The sequence below is a fragment of the Osmerus eperlanus genome, chromosome 25 (genome assembly GCF_963692335.1).
Source record: "Osmerus eperlanus chromosome 25, fOsmEpe2.1, whole genome shotgun sequence".
NCBI lineage: Eukaryota > Metazoa > Chordata > Actinopteri > Osmeriformes > Osmeridae > Osmerus > Osmerus eperlanus.
In genome coordinates, this window is record NC_085042.1 from 7,474,599 (window position 1) to 7,501,782 (window position 27,184).

At 48.0% G+C, this 27,184-nt stretch overlaps 2 protein-coding genes across 2 annotated transcripts in view; both read left to right on the forward strand.

Moving 5' to 3' along the window:
• Nucleotides 1–6,824: 6,824 nt before the first annotated feature.
• Nucleotides 6,825–12,429, forward strand: unm_hu7912 (un-named hu7912). The gene is made up of 2 exons (XM_062451068.1): nt 6,825–6,989; nt 9,043–12,429. The coding sequence occupies exon 2, from the start codon at nt 9,094–9,096 to the stop codon at nt 12,292–12,294; it is 3,201 nt and encodes a 1,066-aa protein (XP_062307052.1). The 5' UTR covers nt 6,825–6,989; nt 9,043–9,093; the 3' UTR covers nt 12,295–12,429.
• Nucleotides 12,430–14,763: 2,334 nt separating this feature from the next.
• gapvd1 (GTPase activating protein and VPS9 domains 1) overlaps nt 14,764–27,184 on the forward strand; it is a 16,847-nt gene continuing 4,426 nt past the window's right edge. Inside the window, exons 1-12 of the mRNA XM_062452149.1 lie at nt 14,764–14,932; nt 18,774–18,983; nt 20,015–20,282; nt 20,647–21,222; nt 21,783–21,866; nt 21,979–22,113; nt 22,361–22,553; nt 23,210–23,290; nt 24,723–24,877; nt 25,113–25,242; nt 25,556–25,681; nt 26,772–26,973. Coding sequence (XP_062308133.1) covers nt 18,799–18,983; nt 20,015–20,282; nt 20,647–21,222; nt 21,783–21,866; nt 21,979–22,113; nt 22,361–22,553; nt 23,210–23,290; nt 24,723–24,877; nt 25,113–25,242; nt 25,556–25,681; nt 26,772–26,973 — 2,135 coding nt within the window. The 5' untranslated portion in view covers nt 14,764–14,932; nt 18,774–18,798. The remainder of the gene's footprint in view (nt 14,933–18,773; nt 18,984–20,014; nt 20,283–20,646; nt 21,223–21,782; nt 21,867–21,978; nt 22,114–22,360; nt 22,554–23,209; nt 23,291–24,722; nt 24,878–25,112; nt 25,243–25,555; nt 25,682–26,771; nt 26,974–27,184) is intronic.

The following is a 27,184-nucleotide window of genomic DNA, read 5'->3' on the forward strand; positions in this document are numbered from 1 at the left end:
ATCAATCAATAAACAAAGGCTATGTATCCAAGATAAACAAAACAAAGATCAGAATTATATATCTTGTAAATCATAGTGGAGTATTGAATTACATGTAGAAAGTCTATTTGATGTTCTTTGCAGTGTAGCTAAATAATTATGTGAAAAAGACTATGCTATCAAGTAAAATGCACACATGCTCAATAAAGTCTATGACCAAAACTGACTTCAAATGATTTTGATAATCGTAAACCTTTCTCAAAATGCAACCAACAGTTTCATGAGGAATTATACAATTGTGTTATGTTACACTAAGGCATTCAAAGTTTATAATACTAAGTTGTGTTAGTATTATCTTAGTATACAAAGATGTATACTGACATTATACTGGTTTGAGGTATAGTAAGTTGTTGGAAGAGAAGTGGAATGACCACAAGGTGGAGCAAAGCTGCAGTCTGTCCAGTTCCACAGACCCCCAGACCTCCAAACACAGCACCATCAAAGGAGTAGGTGGTTATGTAACTTCAAACATTCTCTGAGGGAAGATAACTGTGAGGCAATAATGCTTTTGTAGTTTCAGGATCTGTGGCAATAAATGGTCTTTGTCAGATCCTTGGAATGCTGGCTCTATTGTATCCTAGTTGAATCTCATTTGTGAATGTATTTGTTAATTCAGCATGCAGTATATGAAATGTAACAGATGGAGTATAAACCGTGAGAGCCCCAGTCTATGCATACAGCAGCCGTTTAGCCAACCCATGTGATGCATGAGGTGACAGAATCTAGTGAAACACAGGAAACAGAATTTTAAATTTAGAATCAGTAAATGACATCATAATGACTCCAAGCAATTGCGACCATAGATATATATAAAGGCCTTTATATATACCTATGATTGCGACCACGCACAGGGATCAACATTTTAACAATCCTATGAATCTGAATTGAGCTGGCATGCATGCTAATACTGTTCATGGATGAGCAAGGCTTTTCTCCTTTCTACTAGAACTGTGTTGACTGAGTTTCAGAATACTGGCAACGGTAAAAAGCACAGCTTTAAAGGATTTTAGTCACTTTGCTAATTTGGTAATTACTTACAAATAATCTCCCTCGTTGTTTTAAAATTACAGAGAACATGGTCATAACTCTTTCTTCCAACTTTTTCTTAACAACCCATTGATTCACATTCAATTCAAGTCAGCTTTATTAGCATGACAGTCATTACAACCGTATTGCCAAAGCAAGAGGCACAACAGACAGCCATACATCAACAACACAAGGAACGACGAGCAGTATTGTCTGTAACATGTGGCAACAACAAAGCATCAAGAACAGAAAACAAAACTTGGTAAGACACGGTGACAAAAAAAACCCAAAACATTCACTTGCTATCTTTCTTCCTACCCAACTAGCCAAACACAACCAGCAGAGTAGCATAACAATAGTGTCAGCCAGTACCAGCAGACACAAACAGAATCTAGAGACCCAACACACATCAAGAGATACATCCAGTATTTAAAGAGAGAAACATCTAGAAATGCAACATGTACGTAGAGATACAAACCATCTCTGGAAATGGAGCTCTGAGACTGAAATGATGGCAAAGCTTACTAGTGGCAAAGGGACAAAACACGGAGAGTGTTCGATTTTAATTAAGGAATGGATCAATTTCTCTTTCCCTTGAAAGTTTTACACACCGGCACAATCCAATTTGTAAAGGATGTTATATAGCTCATAATGTCTGATAACTGCTCCAGGAAGGTCAAAGGTCACCCTGTCTCGGCCGCGGCTTTCATCCAGCTGATTAAAAAGCTGCAGGATTACAACTACGAATACATCTTATCTGACCTCCATCCAACATGCGTGTCTGTTGCTTAGGATGAAAGCTAAATTACTGCATTATTTAACAAGTGTGTTATCTACTCTTCAAGTGTGCAAATTCATACTTACTAAACATATGCCCTTCACAACTCCAACTAAAACCTAAATAGCATAGATACTGTACTTAGAGTAGGTGAAAAGTAGTATAATACCGTTGACCCAACTGAATAGGATTAATTGTTGACATTTAAACACTATTTGAGGTGACAGGCTAATTCTCAAATACTGGAAGCCCTTTTGAGCACACAGTGCGCCGACACTGTGGTTTCAAGGTACAGCCCAGACACGCCAGGCCTCACAGAGCAAAAGGGAAATGTCATATTTAAATTCAGCTCTCCTTATCTTCCAACACAGATGAGTCTTGCTCTGCATCAGACAAAGGGGAGGGGGGCAGTGACGTCCAGATCTCAGAGCCGAGATATTTCAGGAACTGACCCACTTTAGCAACCCTGAGATGCTAGCTGCACAGGTGTATCTGGGTGACTGTCACTGATACGTGGAAAACGACACAATTACAAGGACTCGGTAACCAAACTTTTGCTTGAAGAATGCTACAGTGAATTTAAAAAGTAAACATTTAAAAGGGCACAGAAGTGAGAGGAGCTGACACTTGCAACTGCTGCTCAGTTGGAGTTAAGGTCTCTTGGAGAGTTTAGCTTGCAAGACGAAACTATCAAACCAAGGGTCAGGTTTGGTTGTCCGGCCAATATGAATACCCCTGCACTTACTGTACATGATATGTCTGACCGAGCTGCAGTTTGTAGTATAGATCTGACTAAGCTGTTCTAAGATAAACAATATCCATGAGTAGAAAGACCTCATTGATTCTTCTCAACTGAGGCACTGAGGATTAGTTGTCTGTCCAGTCTTGAATAATTGGTGTTTTTCAACATCGTGACATGAATGACCTCCCATTGACAAACACTAGTCTCAATCAATAGTTGAAACAAATAGTAAAAAGCTAACCTTAGTCGTCTTCAAATATCTGATGATTATACATGAAACTGGACTGCAGTACTCTTGAGGGAAAGACAGTGGTTAGAGTGAGTGTTGAACACATGGGTCACGTTTCGACACATGGTCTAAGCCTACCGATGGTCTTTCTGGCGGCTGATGAAGATTGACAGAGGGACGAGGCACGGATTTGATTAATCCCCTCTCTGGGATTCCTCTCTGCAAACTGGCAGGGAGGACCTTGAGTTTACTACTGTAAGTGCTGATGGGAAATTTAGTTTTCTTGCGTTGCAATGATCTTCCCTGAAGAAGATACCTATGTGAGAGTTTTGTAGATCCTCTTCTGCTGCAGGTTTCACTCTGTGGTCTTCTGTGGTCTTTTCTGTGGTCTTCTGTAGTCTTCTGTGGTCTTCTGTGGTCTTCTGTGGTTTTCTGTGGTTTTCTGTGGTCTTCTCTGTGGTCTTCTGGGGTCTTCTGTGGTCTTCTGTGGTCTTCTGTGGTCTTCTCTGTGGTCTTCTGTGGTCTTCTGTGGTCTTCTCTGTGGTCTACTGTGGTCTTCTCTGTGGTCTTCTCTGGTCTTCTGTGGTCTTCTGTGGTCTTCTCTGTGGTCTTCTGTGGTCTTCTGTGGTCTTCTGTGGTCTTCTCTGTGGTCTTCTGTGGTCTTCTGTGGTCTTCTCTGTGGTCTACTGTGGTCTTCTCTGTGGTCTACTGTGGTCTTCTCTGTGGTCTTCTGTGGTTTTCTGTGGTCTTCTGTGGTCTTCTCTGTGGTCTTCTGTGGTCTTCTCTGTGGTCTTCTGTGGTCTTCTGTGGTCGTCTCACTGTTCCAGTCGAGCTGTCCTGGGGGAGTCTCTCTCGTGTCGCCATAAGGCCAGCATGACATGATGCAGCGATGCTCACAATGTCATACAATAGGTTCACTTCTCACAATGGCTTCTAACTTGTTCAGACTGGAAGTGTGCTCGAAATGCTTGTCCCTTTTCGCACATAGTCCACAGTGCTCTCATAAACTCATGCATATTTACCTCATCTGCTGTCTGTGGAGTTTTATGGTCTCCATAGAGGACTCCCATCTGCACTTCCCTTTGAAAGCAGTTCAGGCTCTTCTGCTCCTACTCAGTACGGGTTACCATGGAGACTGCTCCCCACTGTCTCGTTTCCACGTTTGTTTATGAGTGTAATGTTGCTCGGTATGAAATGTATGTATCTAACACTTCTGCATGCTCTGTGCCGGCCTGTTCTTCTAATCCAGTTAGGATTTGCTCTTGTATGCAAATACTCCAAACCAGTCAGATGACATCATTAATCAGCCCTGCGTCAAGACGAACGCCCTTTCTGCCGTCACAGAATTATCAAAGGGATTCATAAATTCCTTAGTTTAATGTCTGACATAGTGAATACTACAATATAAAAAGGGAGATAAACTTGAAGCTCATAAGCAACTCCCCCCCCCCCCCTACACAGTTTCTAACTCTGAAGAAACCCAATCCTCTACTACAGTAAGTTAGTCCATAAACCAACCTGATCCTCCACAACTGTGCTCCAAGACTGCCAACGGATAGTGCCAGGGAGGGATGGGGGGTGTGAAGGAGGCTTCCGCCCCCCCGCTGATCTGTGTGGAGGCCGCCACCAAAACACTGCTCTGTGCTGTCCCTTAATCCTCCAAACCAAGGCCATGTGAGCCCAGAAACCCCCCGGTGCCCTGCCGCAAGATGGCTGAACTCTCCTCGGGGGCCTTAGAAGTGGATATGTAGAGGTTTGAGGAGATGGAATGGTTTAGTTTAATTTGTTGACAGTTTAATCTGGCTTTACCAGTGGAATTAGGAAAAGACTGGCTGGAGGTCCTGGAGTATTCTCCATGTACACAGCCCTGTCTCTAGCCCAGACCCAAGGGTCTCTGTGTAAAGGCCCATAGGTTGAGGAATCTATATTTCATAATGATATTCCAGGATATGTAAGGACTGCTACATTCCGACACATATGTGTACTTAAGAGGTCTAAATATGGACATCTAAAATATTCAACATCAGAAGCTTTAACGTCTTTGAATCACTCGGAGATTTCACAGTTGAGAGCTTTTCCCAACCTCTACCACTTTCATTTACCATGGCATCCCCTTCAAATGGATTTTCCTCTGCTACATTTTGCTATTGTCAGCTGGTTACAGCAGTAAAATGGATTTGACTGTCTGTGACAGACACAGTTAGCCTTTCAAAGGCACTTCAGTTCATGGAGTATACTGTCACAAAGAGGAACGCCAGTGCCTTCTTCAACATGGGACCAGAGTCACAAAAACAGAAAGAGCTCTACAGTGTTTCAGCCCGACGGTACTGAGAAAGCTTCTGCAGCCCTGTTCAGTTTCACTGTGTAACTATGTGGTGTTTGGACTGATTGATCCCTTTCAAACAGGACCTCTAATCACCGGGATAACATCGATTTTCTCTCCTCGCATCCTCGGAGGGGCCCCATAACACCTGCTATCAGGCCGTTCAGGTCTGCTAACCACAGGCTGAAGAGGAGTGATGAAGGTGCCACCGCGAGCGGAGCAGGAGTGGGCGAGTCACACCCGCTCGGCTGCAGCTCTCTCCCCCCCCCCCCCTGCCTGGGATCCCGGGCGTCTCACCCAGCGTGCTGCGCTGTCGTTCTGAATCACGGCCGATGCACATGGTGCGCGGCAGATGGAGGAGGCTCGCTTGGCGATGCAGTTCTGCATTGCTGATTTTTTTTTTTTTTAAACGATCCGGCAGGCAAGTATGACACGGCGGCAGGTACGAGCGCACGATGCCCTCTACTGAAACAGAGAAACCAGGCCCTGTCGCTGAGTAGACTTACATTAGAGAACGAGGCCTCTATCAGTCCAATCAGCGCTGATCATCTCAGGTGGTGACCATTTGAATGTGCGTTGAATTGAATTGAGTGTGGATGGACCGACACAGTGCTGGTTCCTGTCCTCTTCCTCACATCACAGCCTGAGTGAGGAAGGTGTGGTGGTGAGGAGCAGCCAGGGAGCTGCAGGACTGCCTCGCTACGCAGTTACATTTACATTTTAGTCATTTAGCAGACGCTCTTATCCAGAGCGACTTACAGTAAGCACAGGGACATTCCCCCCGAGGCAAGTAGGGTGAAGTGCCTTGCCCAAGGACACAACGTCATTTGTCACAGCCGGGATTCGAACCGGTAACCTTCAGATTACTAGCCCGACTCCCTAACCGCTCAGCCACCTGACTCCCTCTTTGCAGTTCCACCGCAGCGGTCACATGCTCTGGAGGCTCCCAGTCTGTTGTCTCCATCACCTGTTCACGGAGACACAGAGACAGAGAGGGGGCCTGGCGTGAGGGGGGGGGGGGGGGGGCGGGCAGCCTGCCATTACCACCTGCTGAACAGAGGTCGTTTTCCTTGGCTATCAAGGATCCACTTCACCAAAGCTATACCCAAACGGCACTGGTCTGAGGCTGGTGTTTTGCCAGCAGAACTGCTGGTGAGCAAGATGAGACAGAGCGGCGTAGGAGGAAGGCCTGGTGATGAAGAGTGGGATGAGAGGGTGCAAGAACAGGAGGGGTTCGTTTAGGTGTGGATCAGGCTAAAAACAGACACAGCAAACAATGTCTTTTGTAGACAACATTGTTAGATTAATCATTATTATTACCATTATACATCTCATGAATAAGTTCATGAAGGCAACATGATCAATTACATGTCATTACAGATAAATAGAGCAAGCCTGTCATCCACAACCTCATAAAAAAAACTGTAGCCTACTGTCTGCCACCAAGCCTAATGACGATCAAATCCCGTCTAAATCAAGAGTGAATATTTGGAAAACTGTTTGCTAAACATTCAGCAGATTTAGAAGATCGTGTTTATATTACTCAGCTACTGTAGGCTGGAAGCTGTCTCGTGAGAACGCGCATCGTGACCATCGCCTGCAGAATGAACGTTCACGCACGCGCGCATATATTATTGCTTGCCTACAAGCGCAGCGCAGGCTCAAACACACCCCCTTCTAATGCATCACGAGCGTCTCAGACGCTGCCTGTCGCGCGTTGAAGAACATAACGGACAGCAGGATGACTGGTTATGGGTTAAAAAGCAGGGAACAGGTGCGGTGAGCTCGCACCTCAATAGTATCAGCGGATTGATCATGTAAACGACTTGCAACCAAGTCACTGACGACAAGGGTAAGGGTCACTTTCGTCGAAGATGGCAATGATTTGTTTAAATCTAAAGTTTACTATTGGTAGTATGCGCTGTACGGTATTATTAGGCATATTTGAATGTGCGACTATCTCTATCAGTGATGTCATCTTGGCTCAAAGGCATCGGGTCAGCCGCGAAGGATGTGATAGTACGGCCGTGCCGCATTAATAAAATGGACAAAATGTACTAAATATTTATTCCCAGAGGTTAGTGATTGTCTAAAAAAAAGAGTAGACTGTGATAAGTCTCCTTATATCTACTCATGGCCCTCAATTTTATGTGAACACGACGGTGCAATGACGGTAGTTCATCGAATTGTTTACTTTTTGTACGGGGAGAAATCTTTCAGTGGGAGACATTTTAAGTTTATTACCTTACTGGTAGGATTCATTTTGCATTTCTTGTGAACTCCGAAAGACATTTCAGAGACTGAGCAGTCGTCTAGCCCTCAGCCCGTGAAACTATTTCAGTGTTTAAGTGTGTGCTGTTTCCAAGCGACAGTGCTTGGGGCCAGTGGTATGTAGGGTAGGCCACTATTTACGAAATGATAGAGTGAAACGGACCCCAAAGCTGCATCAGTGAAATTATTTTACTTCTTTGGTTCCGCTCCATAACCACCATGGATATATTTGTCTTTCTGGGATATCGAAAGTGGTTAGGTTGCTATGAATGAGCATATATCCTACTTGATCCTCTCACAACATTTCATTCTGGGGACTTTTTGTTGCCAATGAAGCACAGCTCAGTTTTTACAGTCATTATTTCATGCCTCCCAGGCAGCATTCAACTAAATCAGCTCCTTTGTTTTGATTTGATTCGATTTTTACAGCATTTCCCTCTGTGTTGAGACCACCACTGTGACAGCACTGACAATTTGCCTGCTTTCTGAATGATACTGTGTGTTGTTAATTCATTTCACCCTCCTTGCTATTTTCGTTAAGTGACTGACAATGATGTCAGGTTGATTAGAGAATGTTCATGCTTCACTGACATTTTACAGGTGCACTCCAGTTAGACATCTGGACAGCGACCAAAGGCAATTAAAATAAATCGTCATAATTGATAGCATTACTCTTTTCACATCCGATTTGTTATTTGTTTATCTCTCAAAACAGTAATAACCTTAACCGCACACCCTGGTGACTAAGTGACTAAGTTTAAGGTTGTGTTTTCCTACGGAGGACTGAATTGTATACTTGTTTGTGCTCGCAGGCTGGGTAAGGCTGTGGTGGTGTGTTGTGGAGCCAGGATGAGGGGAGATGGGTGGTCAGTGCTCTCCTCTCAGGATGAACAGATGGTATCTCAGGGTCAGCTCATGGGTCAGAGCCAACAGGAGAGCCTGTCTCTGGGCTTTTCTTTCACGGAATTAAGACCCCGGTCCGCGTGCTGGTTCTCTGACAAAAGTCGAAAGTCAAACAACCGTTAGCCTTACCAACTATAAACCAGTAAATGTTTCCAGTGGTTTGAAAAGCCCTGTTTACACAGGCATGTTGTGTGTGGATGGGTCTTTTATTCGTCTGAAAAGGCTTTTTCCTCATTGTTGTCTTGTGTATGTGCAGCTATTATATTCATAAGGGAAACTAACTTTCTACAGAAACGTTTTGTGTATCTTGCAAGACACTGTTTTCTGTGCTTTCAGTGCAAAGAATGGTTCAAGCTTGAATATGATCTCCATACATCAATTTGTGACATCCTGTGAATGGACACATTGAACTATAGGACAATCCAACTACTGATGCATCTTCTTAAAGCTAGAATGGAGTTTTTTGTCCTAAATTTACAAATGTTTCTAAAACAAGGCAGGGCCAGGGGCTCATTAAGTGTGTTCAGATTTGACATCAATTACTTTCGCTCTTCGTACACTTTTCCTTTGGGATGTCATTATCTTATGTATGCTTTTGCTGCTCTATGTTGGCTTGTGCAAAAGAAACCACTTCAATTCTGAGATACGCAGTGATGTCTTAATTGAATGATCCAGAAAGTCTAATATCAGAGTGAAAACTCTAAAAAGTATATTCTTTTTTCCCCCCTCAGGTGGTATTGATCTCGAATCAATCTGAATGGAGAAGGAGGACTTCCACTAAGATGACACGCACAGAAACCCCTGACATACTGGTGTCCACGCTCTATCAGGACTTCAAGCTCAACCCTATCACTGGGCACGCCATTTCTCTCAGCCCCTTCCCACAATGTGACTCACAAATGATCGACAAACCGGAAATCATCAACAAAAGACACTGCCGTAGCTTTGACTACATCGAGTCACTGGACGACCCGCAGTCCATTTCTGCCTCGATGGAGTACCCCTACAAGAGGCCAGAGCATCAGCCAGTGAGTAAAGATGGGATCTGGAATGGCCTGGATCAGCCAGGACATCTCCGTTTCTCCTCCCCGGATCTGTTCAACACTAGACAACCCCCACAGTACCTCAGCCGGGACAAAAACAGCCAGACCATCAGGACAGATTCGAAGAAGAGGACCAGGTCTAAAAGTGCTCCCAGGGTCAAGACCAGCCTCACCCCTGTGCCCATCACAGTCACCCCCATAGCAGGCGGGAACGTGAGGGAACCCCCCCAGGCTGCAGAGTCTCTGAGGGCGTCTGAAACGCATCCCTACTCCACAAACCGGGCTTTTCTGAACGACGTCCACCCCATCAAGCTGCAGCCGCACTCTCCCCTCTTCGTGTCGGACTGCTTCGAGGAGAGCAAGCACGAGAAGCCGGCCATCGCTCCTCACGTCAGGTGCCGGGTGGACATCAAGCCGGACGCCTCCGACCTGCAGCACGCGGTCAGACGGGCTCCCAGCCTGAGCTCGGAGCGTTCGTGGCAGAGATACTCCCAGGCCAGCGGGAGCAGGGGACTGTACGTCCCTCGCCAGACCATCGTCTCGCCCACGCCAACACCAAGCGAATGCTACAGTGGAGATTTCCGACAGGGGTATCCCTACACCCCCTGCATCCCCCCCGGCTACATCCAGCCTCTAGACATGCACAGGGTCCCATCTCCCATAATGCCTAGGGAGTACCTGGGAAGGGAGCAGAGGGCGTACTCCAGCCCTAACATACCCACCAAGTTCTTCTACACCGAGGACCCGGTTAGATACTCGACTTCGAGGGCGTACTACCAGGACGATCAGTCCAGCCTCACCAGCCAAGGCAGCACCCTGAACAGTCAGTATCAGCAGGATCCACGTTCTCGCTGGGCTCACACCCTCCCCGTCAGGCCCTATTACACGGACCTCATGCCCAGCCGATACCCCCCGCAGACCGTCTACAGCAGGCCGTACTCGGTAACCGAGCCAGGGGCATACTTTACTCCTCCGCCACAGGCTCGATCCTACTACGGGGAGGATCCGCGAGCGTTTCCCTGCCAGCCTAACGCCTCCCGGGTGCACTACGCCAGGCCTTTCAACCCTCCAGCTGAGCCCTATGTTCCTCTGAGGGCCTACAACACTGAGGGCCGCCGGCGCCCTCGCCTGTCCCAGGCGAACACGGATGACTGGTATCGCTCCAGCATATCCGGGTACTCCAACCAGTCTTCTCAGTTTACACCCCCAAGAGTGAGGCAGGACCCCATGATGGCCCCGTGGTATACAAACAGCTACGTGGAGCCGACCCCACTGGGGTCAGAGGTCAGGAACCACTCCAAATCGTGGGATAATATCCTCTATCCCCGCCACGAAAGGGAGCAGGCGGTACAGCGAGGACGCAGCTACGAAAACCTGTTTTACCAGACGAGGAGGCACGCTATGCCCCCTATGGACACCACGCAGCCAGTCATAGTGAACCTGTCCAGTTCACCCAGGCGCTATGCTGCCTTGTCGCTCTCAGAGAACTCGTTAGATAAAGGCCCTCATCATTCTGGGCGGAGCAGCAAGAGTGGGCTGTGGTTCGTGACCCCGGAGATCACCATAACAGACAATGACATCCGTGCAGGCAGCAATAACCAGAGAGACATGCGCTCCACCAGCTGGGATGCCCTGGATGGTGACACAGCACAAACCCCCGGAGCACCACGCCAGGAGTCACCGTCCAACCCGACAGAAACGACCAAAGACAGGAAACACAACAACTATTCCCTGCAGCAGAGTCTAGAGCAACTCGATGAGCTGCTGGCCGATCTCGTTATCGACTACAAACCCCCAGCCAACAGGAGACCGAGTGAAGATCTGCTGGACCAACTGAAACAACTGATAAGCGAAGACAACGAAAATGGAACAAGGGCGCCTCCGGGCCTGGAGAGTCAAGGACCTCCAAGCGTCACAAAACCCAGCCCCTGCATGGTTAAGGACCCAGACAGTGGCTGCGATGCTTTGCAGAAGAGTACAGAGGAGTGTTCTCCGGACCACAGCACGGACGACGATGACACCATGGTCTGTGCCAACAGGAAGTGCAAGAGGACGGAGACTCTGTTCAACGCCTGCCTGTACTTCAAATCCTGTCATAGCTGCTACACGTTCTACTGCTCCCGAAACTGTCGCCGGGACGACTGGGACTCCCACAAAGGAAACTGTCTGTACGGACGCATCAGCAGCGTGTGCAGGCACATCCTCAAGTACTGCAGGGAGAATGCAGAGATCCACAAAGCCTTCTCCCGCGTTGCTAAAGCTGGCTACCTGTCCAGGGGGAGAGGAGTCCTCTTCCTGGGTTTCGCTAACCCGGGGACCGCTGACAACTTCCTGCAGGTCGGACTGCAGAGCCTCTTGATGTCGCCCACGTACTTGTCCCTGAGAGAGCTGGATGGCTTCAAGGACAACCTGGGGAACTACTGTAAGGAGTTGCAGCAGGCTGGGAAGGGTTATGACCCCGATGAATGTTTCCTCTTGAATGTGTCCATTGCTGTTGGTGAACTAGTGCCTAACAGACCCTCTCCGAGAGTCCAAGCACCGACAGTCCGAAAATATGCAAAGGTCTCCCTGGCGTCGTCCAGCCCGGACAAAAAGGTCGTCAAGAAAGAGAGCGACCTGGAAACTCTCATTCTCACCCCTCCTCCAGGCACACCTGATATCGACAAAGAGGGAGAGGAGGGGAGGAAGGCCAGAGAGATATGCTTCATCAATATCCAACGCGAGCTCAAGACCAGGGGAGTCTTCCTGCGTCACGAGTATCCGAAGATCTACCATCAGCTGTGTGAGTTTGTCGAGAGCAACAAGAGGTTCACCCCCACGACCATCTACCCCCTTGACAAGAGGACGGGGAAACAGTTCATGTGCATGATCATGGCTGCGTCAGAGCCCAGAACTCTGGACTGGGTGGGGACACCTCATCTCCTCGATGACATCATATAGTTAGTGAGAGCGCATATCAGCTGATGTCATCTGCAGGGTGTGTACTGTACACACACTGCAGTACGTGCTGTAGTCTGTATAAAGCAGTGTTTTCTCAACTCTGGTCCTCAATTACCCCCTGTCCTGCATGTTTTAGATATTAGCAGGCTTCCGCGTAACTAGATAACGACCCATTCATTTGAATCAGGTGTGTTGGAGCAGGGAAATATCTAAAACATGCAGGACAGGGGGTACTTGAGGACCAGGGTTGAGAACCACTGTTGTAGAGCATTTAGAGAGATAGGAAGATCAGTGATTCCACTACAAAGGTTTGCACATTAATCACTAAGACTTAGATCAACTTTAGGAAGGCTAGAGACAAAGTCCAGAAAAGGATTGAGTGGCTATTAAGATAAATCTATCTCAGCAATGTGTATTCTCCGTACATGCAAAATAAATGAAATGTAACATTTTTTTATTTTCTTTTTGCCCAGTTTTGACCTCTACTCTCATGTTTTTGATCTGCATGTAGACAGGGCACACTTAGAAAATAATCACCCATTGTATCATTGTTAGAGTGAAAAGGTATGGTCCAGTATGTTCTGTGCAGACAGTGTGTGGTATATTGTACACAAATAAACAGTGGATCATAACCCTGCCTGTGCATAGATAACAGATACTTTGTCATGCCTAATACTTTTAAAGTCAATGACATGAAAACTTTAGTTGTCTTCTAATGCGTTACCGATTCTTTATCTTGACACGTGTCAGTGTTTGTGATATTTTTGGACAGTACTAACAACTTCTTTTTGTTGTACGTTTCTTTTCTGATCGTTGTAGTCAAAAGATATATGTATATATTTAACCTCCCTTCATATCCTGGTTGTTGATTTAGTTATAGGAAATTGCAAACTCTTTCATCACTTTATTAATATTCAAATCATTCTACTCTTTAACATGCTTTGTTTGAAGTGGCCTTCAGTAGAAAATGCATTTGACAGAAAGCAATGTGTGGATTTGTCTGGCGTAAATCTTGAGTATGAATTATTTGTCTGTAATTGTAAATAGACAAGTATTTTGCTTAAAGCATGTTATTTATATTCAGGTATTTTAATATTGATTATGCCGTGATCGAACCAAAATTATGGTAAAAATATTATAATAATAATTATATTTAATTTTGTGCCAGGGAAATGAACCAATGCATAGGATGACTATTATTATTTTGGTTTTGTTTGTCAGTAAAAACACAATTTACGATAGAGATAAAGTATTTCATACCTGACAATATATAAAGCATATATATACTGTTTATGCAATAAAATTGATAAAAGAGCAACCTTATAATCTAAACAGCTACATTTTACTAATGATAAATCACATGATTTCTTGAAATCTTGAGCTGCAAAAAATGTCTTATTGCACTAAAACATGAGTTATACAGAATAAGAATGTTTCCCTAATGCATCTACAGCACTTAAACAAGCATGGTATGTTTTCATTAACAACATAATGAAACTAAGGTTGCTCTTTTACGTCATGATTGTTTCCTTGTGAAGAAAAAGTCTCACCGTTTTCTATTTTGTGGTGTTTATATAACCCATATATAATAAACAGAATAAAGACTGACCTGTGTGTTCTTATCTCCTCACAAAGATAGTAAATACTTGTCAATGAATGGATAGAATACATGCAGTCAGGCTTCATGGAAATTGATTGTTTTGCGGAATCTGCTGTGGGGAAAAAATAACTTGAAAATTATCACTGTAATTGATTAACGGCTTAAAAAATACTTAGGTATGAAATGTATGAAAGTAATCGATTACATTTACTTGTAGTAACTAATCCCTCAACACTAAATTGGCCTACTGGTAAGACTATAAATCTCAAATTGCCAATAAAACTACAGTAGTGAATGTACCCTCTTTGACAGCATTGCAAACACACAAAAAATACATAAATAAAATACCCGACAATAATAAATCATTATGGAGACAATACAGTCATTTGCATGGTATGCAATAAACCACCATAGGTACCAACATAATGTGCCAACGATGCAATATGCTGTCATGAGAGTCTAAAAAACTAAAAGCACTAAAGCACTAAAAAATTCAAACTCGAAATAAAACGATCTCTCATTTACATGTATTCATTTAGCATTTCTCCCTCAAACCACAGCCATATTGAGCTGGCCCCAAAATTTTGCTAGAGCACCATCTACTGATGATACGTACACATTACATTGGATTAGCGAGTACAAAAATAATAGCGCTGTGGCTTTTATAAAGAGACATATAACCAATCAATAAAGAGGCACGGATATTCCAATATTATATATCAATACCTTGCAGAAAGTGACCGATTAAGAATGAGCAAAGATGCGTGGCAAGGACAATGCCCAATGTTGTGTATTAGATTTTTCTTGCGGATTATTAAAAACATGGTCAAATCAGGAACACTTTTACGAGTTTACAGCATTCATTGCGCATGCGCACATCTCCTCGTGATGACAGCGAGTGACAGCTAGCTAGCTCTGTCATCCGACAGAGATCAGAAACGCCAAACTGTGAGCTTGCTCGCTCTTGAAATAGTATCTTTATTTGGAATTTGTTACCATAAACAACCGGCTGACTATTAACAGTTTACCTGGTAAGACGTCGAATTTCTTAAGCATGATTTGCATGGTTCAGCGCATATGCCCTACGTTTGCTTGTTGATAGCTAACGTAAGAGTCGAGCTGGTGTAGTATGGACTGTCTTGTAACGTAAACTAGCCTGGATAGCCTCTAGCTAGCTACTAGTTCTACTAGTGATGTATGATCTTCTGATTATTGTTGCTCTGTCTAGCTTGCTAGTTTAGCTAGTCCTGCGTATATTGTTACATGCATTTAGCTTCCAAATCCCTGCTTTCCTCTACAGCAACCTGTTCCAGGTGTGTGTGGCCTTTGACTGTACCCCAGTCATATCTGGCATTCTTACGATATTATCCCATGGCTATGATGCTCTAGTGCCACTAGCTAACATTAGCAAACTAGCTAGCCAGTAGTTCGCTAATGCAAACCAAGGGAGTGAATGGACAAACAATGACAATAGCATAGCTAGGTAGGCTAGCTGCCTGGCTTTATTGCATTGCTGGCTAACGCTCATACTGTTACCTTTTAATTTTGACTGTTAATTTACACTGTTAGTAACAGTATATATTGCCAGGTATCCGCTAAGTGGTTTCTTAATTTGCCAGACTTAACTAGCTAACTAGCTTGTTCTTTACATGATGATAATAATAGCTAGCTAACCAGCTAAACGTGCTCGTTTTCACTTGTTGTATGACGTTCGCAGCTAAGACAGCTAGTTAACTAGTTGGTTAAATACACAGCTATATAGCTAACGTTAGCTAGACTAATTTAACTATCACAAAGTAGCTCTTTGTGTTTCTTCTCGTTTACCGTGTAGTGTGGCAGTGATAATGACTTTCGAACTTAATTCGTATGCACTCAACGTCACTCGCTTGTTGTGTTACACAGCTACGCTAGTGCTAACGTTAATGCTAGTGCTAACTAATTAGCGAATCCTGAGAGAACCACTATTTTAGCTAGACATGCAGCTTAATAGTTAGCTAAAGAACCACACAATGTTTTAGTTAATGTTCAAATTGGTGTTTTTCATTTACATTAACCAACTAGCTAGCGTACTTGACCCTAACCTGGTTTATTAGTGAGAGGATCTATTAGTGAGGGGGTGTGCAGCTGCCGTCTAGGTACTCTTCGGTCCTGGCCCGTCTGCCAAATCCCGTGTCTGTTCTGTGATATTACATTAGACAGCTGCATGCCTGGCAGGATTAAAAGTGTCGTTACGAGCTACTTTCTCAGTCTCACCTATCAGAGCTCAGTCGTGTTTTTTCTTGTCAATCTTCTATTGTAGTGTTTGTTTATACCTGGGTAGGGAAGGCAGTTATCACTCATGGGCTGTTGGACTATTCACGCACTAGCTCTATATATAGGGTGATGTCTACCAGTCGAGGTCTTCCAGAAAATGAATATTTTTGCATTTCCGCTGATCTTTCTCTTCCTCTGCTGAATTGGTAAAGCAGGTTGGAAGGAAGGCCAGTGTCTGTTATTGCAGGGTTAGGAGTAAGGAAGATTAGTATTCCACAGGATGTGGATATCTCGTTCAAAATGGGGGACAAAACCAGTCAGAAGATGTTAACTTCCTGGCAGATGTCATTCAGCAATTAAACATTCCTGGAATTTTTTTTTGTTTCCTTTCCCTCACCATCCATCCTGTTTATAAATGGAGAGTGTTTTCAGTCAGAATGAATGAATCAATTCAATGTTCAGTTGACTGCCAATCAGTCAATTCGATGTTCAGTTTACTGCAATCTGGTTTAGAAAAGGGAGTCATCTAGTTAGTAGATATGGGCACAGGCCTAACTTGGGGTACATCACCAGTAGTTAAATCATAGTTTAGATAGAGACAAAGGCCCTTTCTTGACAGATTTACTAGTTATTTATTGTTACAGCTAACACTTTTTTAATATGTTATTGGTGCTGTTACAGTCCTAATAGATGACTGATATACAGGATCTAGAATGAACGCTTCTCTGTTGGTGTTTTAATCCTGTAAGTTGATTGCTCGGTGTTCTCATGCTGGCAGTGTTTGATCAGATCTGGTAGGGAAGTGAAAAAGGGACACAGGTTTTGTGTTCCGATTGCCTTTAGAAAGTGAATCCTCTGTGATGCTATAAAAAGCTTGTTCCGTTGACCTGTGTTCGGTCGAGTGATTTTGGGCTGTGTTCCAAACACCTCCACGACTCTACGGGGAGGGGAACTGCGTCCTGCATCTTGCTCGACACGGGCATATCGATCACTCTGGTCTTATGTAACAGATGCTTACTGTGAGCATCTGCTCTCCAGTTAGGCTTTAGACTTCAGTGGTGCGGGCTTGTTGGTTGAAAGGCACACTGCGTGACAGAATTATCATTGCCTTCTCTCGCTTAAAACCTGGATGTGAGGATGTGACGACGGCTGTGTTATGCCTCAGTTTGTCCCCCATGAGATTTCCCGATACTTGCCCAATTACTCAGACAATGGTATGGTGCCATCATGTTGTAAAAAGCGTAGCATCTGTATTCAGTCGCTCACGACACGCTAGCCTGCAACCTCATCTAACCGATGCTTCTCTGGGTTTCTGTTCTGCTTTCGACTTCCCCCCTCATCTTCATAACTTATAACTTACTCACCAGCTACATCCAGCCTATGCTATACAGGTGTCCATTTTGGATCTGGGAATCTGTGTGGGACTTGTGGCGTGGGTGCCAAGCAGCCTAGTGGAGTCTATTTCCTCCCTTTCACTTCCTTACAGGTTCGAGAGCTTGTGGGTGGTTGCCTGCGTGACTATAATTTTTATTTTTTTATTTATCCTCCAGCAATCTTGTTCTTCAGAATACAATTATTATACAAATTATGGTCATTTTGGTGCATTAGCATTATCTAACTATAAAGGCAGGAATCTCTGTGTATCTGTCTGTCTGTGGCTTAGTTAGGCTATCTCGAGAACCAGGGACTGGATGAAGTTGAAATGCCAGGTTTATTTCTCAGGGCCCAAGGATGGACATAGTTCTCTGGCTAACCTATGTATGTTTTACACTGCAAATGCATTAGGATTTTAGAGCCAGGCATGGGCCAGTAGGCAGTGTCCTTTATCAGCCTTGCCCACTCAAAGGCAGGTCTCTTTGGGTCGCTTTCTCTCAGACACTGGCTCTCCAGTCTTCCAGCTCTGGTCTGTTTGCCATGCTAGCAGCCAACACAAAGAGCCTTTTGTGTCATAGACAGCCCCAGGAAATCATTGAAATTTCATGCGTTTCAGTCTGGTTTGTGTTTGTGTACGTTGGCCTGTGTGTTTGTCTGTGTGACAGAAATGATAGGGAGACTAATGGGATTAGCTTTTTTCCATCTTCCTGTGAATAATACCACCAGAAGCTTGGGTGGCCTCATAAGAGTTTCAAGCCCGGTAGGGCTGCTTGTGCTGGGGCCTGGTTGCTGAAGATGGCAGCCTCTCTCTCTCTCTCTCTCTCTCTCTCTCTCTCTCTCTCTCGCTCTCGCTCTCTCGCTCTCTCGCTCTCTCCCCAGTTATTCCCTGGCCATTACAGGACAGCGAAAGGATCCAGTGTCCCCTGGTCTCTTATCTTGCTGACAGTACATCCTCTCTCCTGGGCTAAGTGTGACCATGCGTTAACTGAGAGTCTGCCAGGACTCCGGTCTCTGGTCTGCGTCGGCCCAGAAACAGGCGCTTAACGTCCCTGCAGTAACAAGGCCCAATCACCTACGTCCAGCATACGCTTTTCTGAAAGCTTTCATGTCCACACAAGTCGTGCTCAGGCCCAACCCTAACCCGACGAAAGAGAAGGTTTGGGATTGTCTATAGATGGGGCCTAACCGTAAACTTCTCAGTTGCATCATGTGTGTTTACATTGTGCTGTGTCCCCTTCCTCCAGCTTCCTAGTCTGAGTGTCCTTGCTGTGGTAAAGATGGTCAAGCCAGACATCCACACCCTGGCTCACCACCTGAAGCAGGAGCGCCTGTACGTGGCCTCTGAGAAGCAGCTCATCCAGAAGCTCAACGGGGACGTGCTGAAGACGGCCGAGAGGCTGTACCGGGCCGCGTGGATCGCCAAGCGCCAGAGGATCAACCTGGACCGCCTCATCCTCACCAGGTGCACACACACACACACATGCGCGCACACACAGGACTGCATAGGCCCTCCACACTCAGTACCCTTACTTTTGCCCTTTCTATATATTTGACTGCACATACGCACACACACATGCACATGTGCACACACACACACACACACACACACTCACACACACACACACATATGTATGCCCATAAACATGCTGTACATAAACACATTCAGACACACAAAATACAGAAAACACACTCACAGATACATACACACACACACAGAGTAAACAAACCACACTTTCTGTTGCTTAAGCTTGCACGCTCTTTCATGACTGCACACTGAATTCCCACAAAAAACCCCACAGTTAGTACTAGTCTGACTCAGATGCGCCCGCGTAGCCAGCAGAGCAGAGTGAAGTGCCACTCCACAGACGATGTTCAGAGGGTCCAAGAGAGAGATGGGCAAGCATTAGGCTAAACTCTCTTATCTTCCTGATGTGATCATCTCGTGAAGGATCTTGCCAAATACAAACAAGGGTCATGCCAGAGCCTCTGATCTCCAATCTAGATTAGTGGACCTGGAGGGCTAACACAAGTCTGTAGGGGAGCCTTGTTTTCAGCAGTCCTGTCGTACGCTGACTTGTCACTCCGGCTCCTAATCAACAGCAGGGCCAGTGTTTCCCCTACCATTATATTAGAGGGGCGCCCCGCCCCCCCCCAACGGCACCCCCCGCCCCCCCTGGAAGGTCAGGTTTTTTTATTTTATTTTTTTAATATATATATATACATAGCGTCCGATCACAAAACAAGTCATAAAAGGTTACCTTTCCTATAAAACAGGTCTATAACTTGCTCTTTTATTAAACAAACTAAAGTCATTTCTGTCTCTACATAGTCGTCGTCTCCCCCCCCCCCCCCCCCCCCCCCCCAAAGCTGTAACCCTAGGGCAAACACTGACGGCTGTGTGGCTGGCTCTATGCCCTCTCCGCCCGCCCGGTTCAGCCAGGCGCTTTGTCAAGCCTCATGTCAGCGTAATAAGGCGAGCTCCCTGTCCTGTAGCGCCGAGGCTTCTCCCGCCGAATGCTGCCAGCACGCCAAGGTGCTGGAGGACACCCAGTTTGTGGACGGCTACAAGACGCTGGGCTTCCAGGAGAGCATCTACGGGGAGTTCCTGAGCAGGGTGAGGGAGAACCCCAGGCTGGTGGCCTCCTGCCTGGTGGCGGGGGAGAGGCTGAACCAGGAGCACACGCAGGGGGTCATCCACACCGTGTTCACCTCCCTGTACGGGAACTGCATCATGCAAGAGGACGAGAGCTACCTGCTGCAGGTGAGGGGGGGCCCCCAGGCACGTACGAGGGTGCTCCCAGTGCAGTTTGTGCATCCCTCTCTTTCTCTCTCTTTCTCTCTCTTTCTCTCTCTTTCTCTCTCTTTCTCTCTCTTTCTCTCTCTCTCTGTCTCTCTCTCTCTCTCTCTCTCTCTCTCTGTCTCTGTCTCTGTCTCTGTCTCTGTCTCTGTCTCTCTCTCTCTCTCTCTCTCTCTCTCTCTCTCTCTCTCTGTCTCTCTCTCTGTCTCTCTCTCTCTGTCTGTCTCTGTCTCTCTCTCTGTCAATAAAAAAAAAAGGCCTAAAAAAGCACACATGCAGACAGACACACACACACATCAGCTCAGCGCTCTCTCTCTCCCCTCCCCAGGTGCTGCGCTACCTGATCGAGTTCGAGCTGAAGGAGAGCGACAACCCGCGGCGCCTGCTGCGGCGGGGCACGTGCGCCTTCAGCATCATCTTCAAGCTCTTCTCCGAGGGCCTGTACTCGGCCAAGCTCTTCCTCACCGCCACCCTCCATGAGCCCATAATGCAGCTGCTGGTGGAGGACGAGGACCACCTGGAGACGGACGCGGCCAAGGTGACGGAGCGCTTCACCCCGGCCCAGCAGGAGCGCCTGTTCGGGGAGAAGGGCTCGGACGGCTACCGGCAGCGGGTCCAGGCGGCCGTGGAGGCCAACGAGGCCAAGCTGGTGATGCTGGTCAACAAGTTCATCGGCTACCTGAAGCACAACACCTACTGTTTCCCCCACAGCCTGCGCTGGATCGTGTCGCAGATGTACAAGACGCTGTCGTGCGTGGAGCGCCTGGAGGTGGGCGAGGTGCGGACCATGTGCACCGACCTGCTGCTCACCTGCTTCATCTGCCCCGCCATCGTCAACCCCGAGCAGTACGGCATCATCTCCGACGCGCCCATCAACGAGGTGGCCCGCTTCAACCTCATGCAGGTGACGCGCGGGGGAGGGGGGCCGCGCTCACACACACACACACACACACACACACACACACACACACACACACACACACACACGGCCATGTGCACAGAGACGTCACAGGAAATTAAATGCTTGGTTTTCGAGGAGATTTAGAGATGAGGTGTTAACCCTTGTGTTATCTTCGGGTCATTCTGACCCATCAGCCGTGTGACCCACCGTCGTATTGCGACAAATTTACCCCATACAAAAACAAAGTGAAGCATTTTCTTTTAACCGTTGGGCTGTCGCAGACCCCCCACATTGCAAAGGTTAAAAGAAAATTATTTTTATTTGTTTTTGTATCGGGTAAAACTGGGTAAACACAACGATGGTTCGTTATGAACCTTTGGGTCATGTGACCCGAAGGCAGCACAAGGGTTAAATGAAACTGTTTAACCTGTAGGAATGTACATTTATGTATCTGGGATCAAACAGGTGTATAATAATGACAAATCTGAATCTCCTCTCGTGCATGGAACATGCCAGGCTGTGTGTTGTGGTGGCTGATGTTGTTGGGTGTGGTTACTGTGAAGGTGGGGCAGCTGCTGCAGCAGTTGGCCATGGCAGACGATGATGGGGACCCCCGACGGAAAAACAGTTTGGCCAAATTCGACAAGGTAAGCCACTCAGTGTTTGTTTAGTGTCTATTTGTTTGTGTGTGTGTGTGTGTGTGTGTGTGTCATGGAGTAGTCGTATACTAACTAACCTGCCTGGTTGTGTCGTTTCCAGAGCTGTGTGGCCGCCTTCCTGGACGTTGTGATTGGTGGCAGAGCTGTGGAGAACCCGCCCATATCCTCCATGAACCTATTAGAGGGTCTGAGCAGGACGGTGGTGTACATGACCCACTCCCAGCTGCTGACACTGGTAGGCTGGTCACTCCATCACTCTGGAGTCTGGTGGTGGTTATGAGGGACGGCTGCACACACTGCTATCAGCGTTCCACAATAATGACAGAAAATAATCCTGTTTTTCCGAAGCCATCAGTGCTCCACAACACTGACTGAACATCGTGTCGGAACCCAGAAGCTAGTGACGCCATCTCACCGGGTCTAGACAAGTGTGTGTGTCAGCGCTGTGTGGTGACACCCCTCCCCCCCCCCCCCCCCCACAGGTGGACTTTGTGCGCAGTGTGACGGCCGGAGACCACCTGCGCGAGGAGGACCACATGGCTCTGGAGAGCCTGCTGGCGAACATCCCCCTCTCCCGCACGGTCAAGAGCAACAGCCTGGAGCTCACGCCCTCCAACACTCCCCAGCTCTCCCCCGCCACCACCCCCGCCAACAAGAAGAACAGGCTCCCCATAGGTACCTGCCTACCTGCAACCCCTCAGCTGCGCCCCGGGGGCACTGCTGAGGTAGAACTGAACTCTCGCGCGTTAGCTTTCACAGCCGTCCATCTTGGACTTCTGGGTCACTGTCGTTTTGGTTTTGGAGCGCAGGTTTATGTCAGGTAGCGCATTCAGTCACATGAGGTTTATCAACTGTTTTCTGATGAAGCACGCTCAATTGAAACCAGAGCCAGCCAGCATCTATATATTCTCCTTGTGTCGTTCCTGTTATGACTGCTGTTGTAACAGGGTGAATAGTGATGGCTGGAGAAAGGTTCTTGTAATGGAGGAAGGTAATGAGCTTCTCAGCCTGGTAGAGGGGCCAATCAGCGGCGCCTGGTTTAGTGCTCCATTACTGAAATGACAACCAATTAAGTTACCAAATATAAATGAACTGGCTTTAATTGGTATGGATGAGGAGATGTATTCCCTCATTTGCCGGTTTAAAGATGAATATGAAGCCAAGGCCAGACCTGCTCCATTAACATCCTGCCACTCCTCCTCTGGAGGGAGACTGTCATTGTGACTGTTGAACCCTTCCTCTCGCAATCTCTCTCTTCCTCTCCCCTTGAACCTTTGTCGCTCCTTGATCTCTGTCTCTCCCTCTCCTCCTCTGCTGCCGACGACCACCAGGACAACAGTTAGCTGCTATAACCTCCTGGGAAGCCAGCACCACGGCCCTGTCCGCCCACATCCCGTTAGTCACCCCGTTTGGTGGGTATCCTGCCCGGCCCCCGGCCCCCTTGGGCGGACCGCCACCTGACCCCCCCCGCGTGCTTGTGTTCCCCTGGCTGCGCTCACCCTTCACCCTGGCCTGCTCGCTCAGCCCTGCTCAGCTCCCACGGCGCTTCCTCCATGTCTGCCCCCCCCCCCCCCCCCCCCCCCCCCCCATGCCTACCTTGCATTATTCTTTGCATGATTCGGTCGTGACCGTGCAGTTTTCCCTCTGGGCTCAACGGAGCTCTCCTTCCTCACCCTACCTGCTTCCCCCCCCGCTCCTCTCCCTGCTCCATGTTGTCATCCCCCCCCCCCCCGTGTGCCCGCTAGCTCCTGCTTCGTCCTGTGCTTCGTGTCTCTCACGCCCAGTTCTCCTCCTCCTGTCTCCTCTCCTCCGCTGGCTCTCTGTGGGTCTCGCGCCCCCCCGCTGCAGAGCAGTGCATTGTGGGGGGGCCGAGCCGAGTTGCTCGGCGTAGGGATGAGAGCGGTCGTCACGGCGAATGTGCTTCGGCGTGGTCGGGCTCGCTCTTGTGACCAGGGACGCGTCCTGGGTTCAGGCCCCTGACCGAACACATCCTGTAGTGTGCTGGTAGACTTCTCACTGCCCCCCCCCCCCCGCTCTCTTAATGTCCTGAGAGAGAGACAGGAAGTTGGTTACAATCTCAAGAGAAGAGTATGCACTGTGCAGCTTTTATAGCCTGTGTTGAAGGGAATTTGTGCACTGGTTAGCAGACACCTAATGCTTCTCGTTGCTGTAGTTAAGTCAAACCCCAACTACAGTAATTAAGTCTAACCCCTACTTAGTTCAATCCAACCCTTAAGTCTAGTTGAGTCAAACTCCTAGATAGTAAGTAAGTAGGGTCTAATTCCTTGTTAGTAAGTAAGTAGGGTCTAACTCCTTGTTAGTAAGTAAGTAGGGTCTAACTCCTAGTAAGTAAGTAGGGTCTAACTCCTAGTTAGTAAGTAAGTAGGGTCTAACTCCTAGTAAGTAAGTAGGGTCTAACTCCTAGTAAGTAAGTAGGGTCTAACTCCTAGTAAGTAAGTAGGGTCTAACTCCTAGTTAGTAAGTAAGTAGGGTCTAACTCCTAGTTAGTAAGTAAGTAGGGTCTAAATCCAAGTAAGTAGGGTCTAACTCCTAGTTAGTAAGTAAGTAGGGTCTAACTCCTAGTTAGTAAGTAAGTAGGGTCTAACTCCAAGTAAGTAGGGTCTAACTCCTAGTTAGTAAGTAAGTAGGGTCTAACTCCTAGTTAGTAAGTAAGTAGGGTCTAACTCCAAGTAAGTAGGGTCTAACTCCTAGTTAGTAAGTAAGTAGGGTCTAACTCCTAGTTAGTAAGTAAGTAGGGTCTAACTCCTAGTTAGTAGTGCTCTGTAAGACTCCCCATTTAACACCCTGTCTCCTGTCCCTCTGTCCCCACCGGCCCCCCAGCAGCCTCCCGCAGTCGCAGCCGTACCAACATGGCCCAGGAGGGGGAGCAAGAGGCCAGCTCCCTGGAGTCCCTGCAGGAAGTCATGCCAGAGGAAGTGCTGGTCATCTCACTCGGCACCAGCCCCCAGACCATCCCTGGGATGATGTCGGAGAACGAGGTACTCGACTGAAGTTAAAGTGTTCCGTTAAACCGTTTTTTTTTTTTTTTTTTTTTTTTTTTACCTCAGTACAGTCCTGAAGAGCAAGTAGTAGTTGATAGTTGATAGCTCCCTGTCCCCGGCTTCCGTCTCCTGGGTTACCCTCCGTGCCGACTGGTTGCGCCGTGTTGTCATGGCGACACGGAGGAAGTGAGCTCCAGGGCTAAGCCTGTGTGTGCCCCCCTCCCTCTCCCAGGTCCTGACGATGCAGCTGGGGGACGGGGCTCAAGGCGAGGCCCCCGCCGACGACACCAAGCAGCACGGCAAGCCGGACAAGACCCTGCGCTTCTCCCTGTGCAGCGACAACCTGGAGGGCATCTCAGAGGGTGGGCGTCTCGCCCCTGACACACACACACACACTACCCAAACCAGCCTGGGAGCCTGTAACCTGGACAGGACAGGACATGCATGCATGCCTGCAATCACACACACACACACACACGCACACACACACACACACATCTGCTTTTAGGTTTCAGTATGACCCTTTCAAATTGGGGAAAAGAGAGATATGGTTTGAGGGTTTTTTTCCGTGTCAGCTAGAATCCCCGCGTGGGTGTTTATCAGAAAGAGGAGCCTGTGCGTGTGTGGTCATGACTGGGATGAAGTGAGAGCCTGTAACAGGTGTGTCGTCCACAGGGCCCTCTAACCGGTCTAACTCCGTATCCTCCCTGGAACTAGAGGCGGAGTCCGTCTCCGAGCTGGGAGCCGGGCCGTCGGGGAGCAACGGGGTGGAGGCCCTGCAGCTGCTGGAACACGAACAGGGTGAGGGTGTGTGTGAGGGTGTGTGTGAGGGTGTGTGTGAGGGTGTGTGTGAGGGTGTGTGTGAGGGTGTGTGTGAGAGGGTGTGTGTGAGGGTGTGTGTGTGAGGGTGTGTGTGAGGGTGTGTGTGTGAGGGTGTGTGTGAGGGTGTGTGTGAGGGTGTGTGTGAGGGTGTGTGTGAGGGGGTGTGTGTGAGGGTGTGTGTGAGAGGGTGTGTGTGAGGGGGTGTGTGTGTGAGGGTGTGTGTGAGGGTGTGTGTGAGGGTGTGTGTGAGGGTGTGTGTGTGAGGGTGTGTGTGAGAGGGTGTGTGTGAGGGGGTGTGTGTGAGGGTGTGTGTGAGAGGGTGTGTGTGAGAGGGTGTGTGTGAGGGTGTGTGTGTGAGGGTGTGTGTGAGGGGGTGTGTGTGAGGGTGTGTGTGAGGGTGTGTGTGAGGGTGTGTGTGAGAGGGTGTGTGTGAGGGGGTGTGTGTGAGGGTGTGTGTGAGGGTGTGTGTGAGGGTGTGTGTGTGAGGGTGTGTGCGAGGGTGCGTGGGAGGGTGTGTGTGTGAGGGTGTGTGTGAGGGTGTGTGTGAGGGTGTGTGTGAGGGTGTGTGTGAGGGTGTGTGTGTGAGGGTGTGTGTGAGGGGGTGTGTGTGAGGGGGTGTGTGTGAGAGGGTGTGTGTGAGGGTGTGTGTGAGGGTGTGTGTGAGGGGGTGTGTGTGAGGGTGTGTGTGAGGGTGTGTGTGTGTGAGGGTGTGTGTGAGGGTGTGTGTGAGGGTGTGTGTGTGTGAGGGGGTGTGTGTGTGAGGGGGTGTGTGAGGGTGTGTGTGAGGGTGTGTGTGAGAGGGGGGTGTGTGGGTGTGGGCATGTGTCTGTGTGGGGAAGTGGGTTTGTGCGTGTGAGAGGGGGGTGTGTGTGTGGGTGTGTGTGTGTGTGTGTGTGTGTGTGTGTAAGAGGGGTGTGTGTGGGTGTGAGAGGGGGTGTGTGTCTGTGTCTGTCTGTGTGGGTGTGTGTGTGTGGGTTGTTTGTTGTGAAACGTGACAATACACGGTTCCTGTCGCTGGGGGCGGGGTGAAATCATTGCGGTGTTTCCCCCTGTCTCCCCCCGCTGCCAGCCACCACTCAGGACAACCTGGACGACAAGCTGCGCAAGTTTGAGATCCGGGACATGATGGGTCTGACCGAGGACCGAGACATCTCCGAGACGGTCAGCGAGACCTGGAGCACGGACGTGCTGGGCAGCGACTTCGACCCCAACACGGATGAGGACCGCCTGCAGGAGATGGCAGGTGAGACTCACTGCATGATATCACCCATGTACCCTATAGAGGCCCACAGGGCTGCAGTCAAACAGAGATCCTTTGGGTGGAACCACTGGGACGCAGGGAAATGCTGACACCTAGTGGTGCATGACCGAAACAGCATGTGATCAAGGCCCTTCCTTCCTTATGTGGACTGGTTCGACAACGAGGCCAAACGATGTATAACACCTGCTTCGATCTGACATGACATTGCAGTCGGCGAAGAA

Bases quoted from the DNA above. Each gene is read 5' to 3' on its own strand.
- unm_hu7912 (XM_062451068.1), top strand. From the start codon at position 9,094: ATGACACGCACAGAAACCCCTGACATACTGGTGTCCACGCTCTATCAG.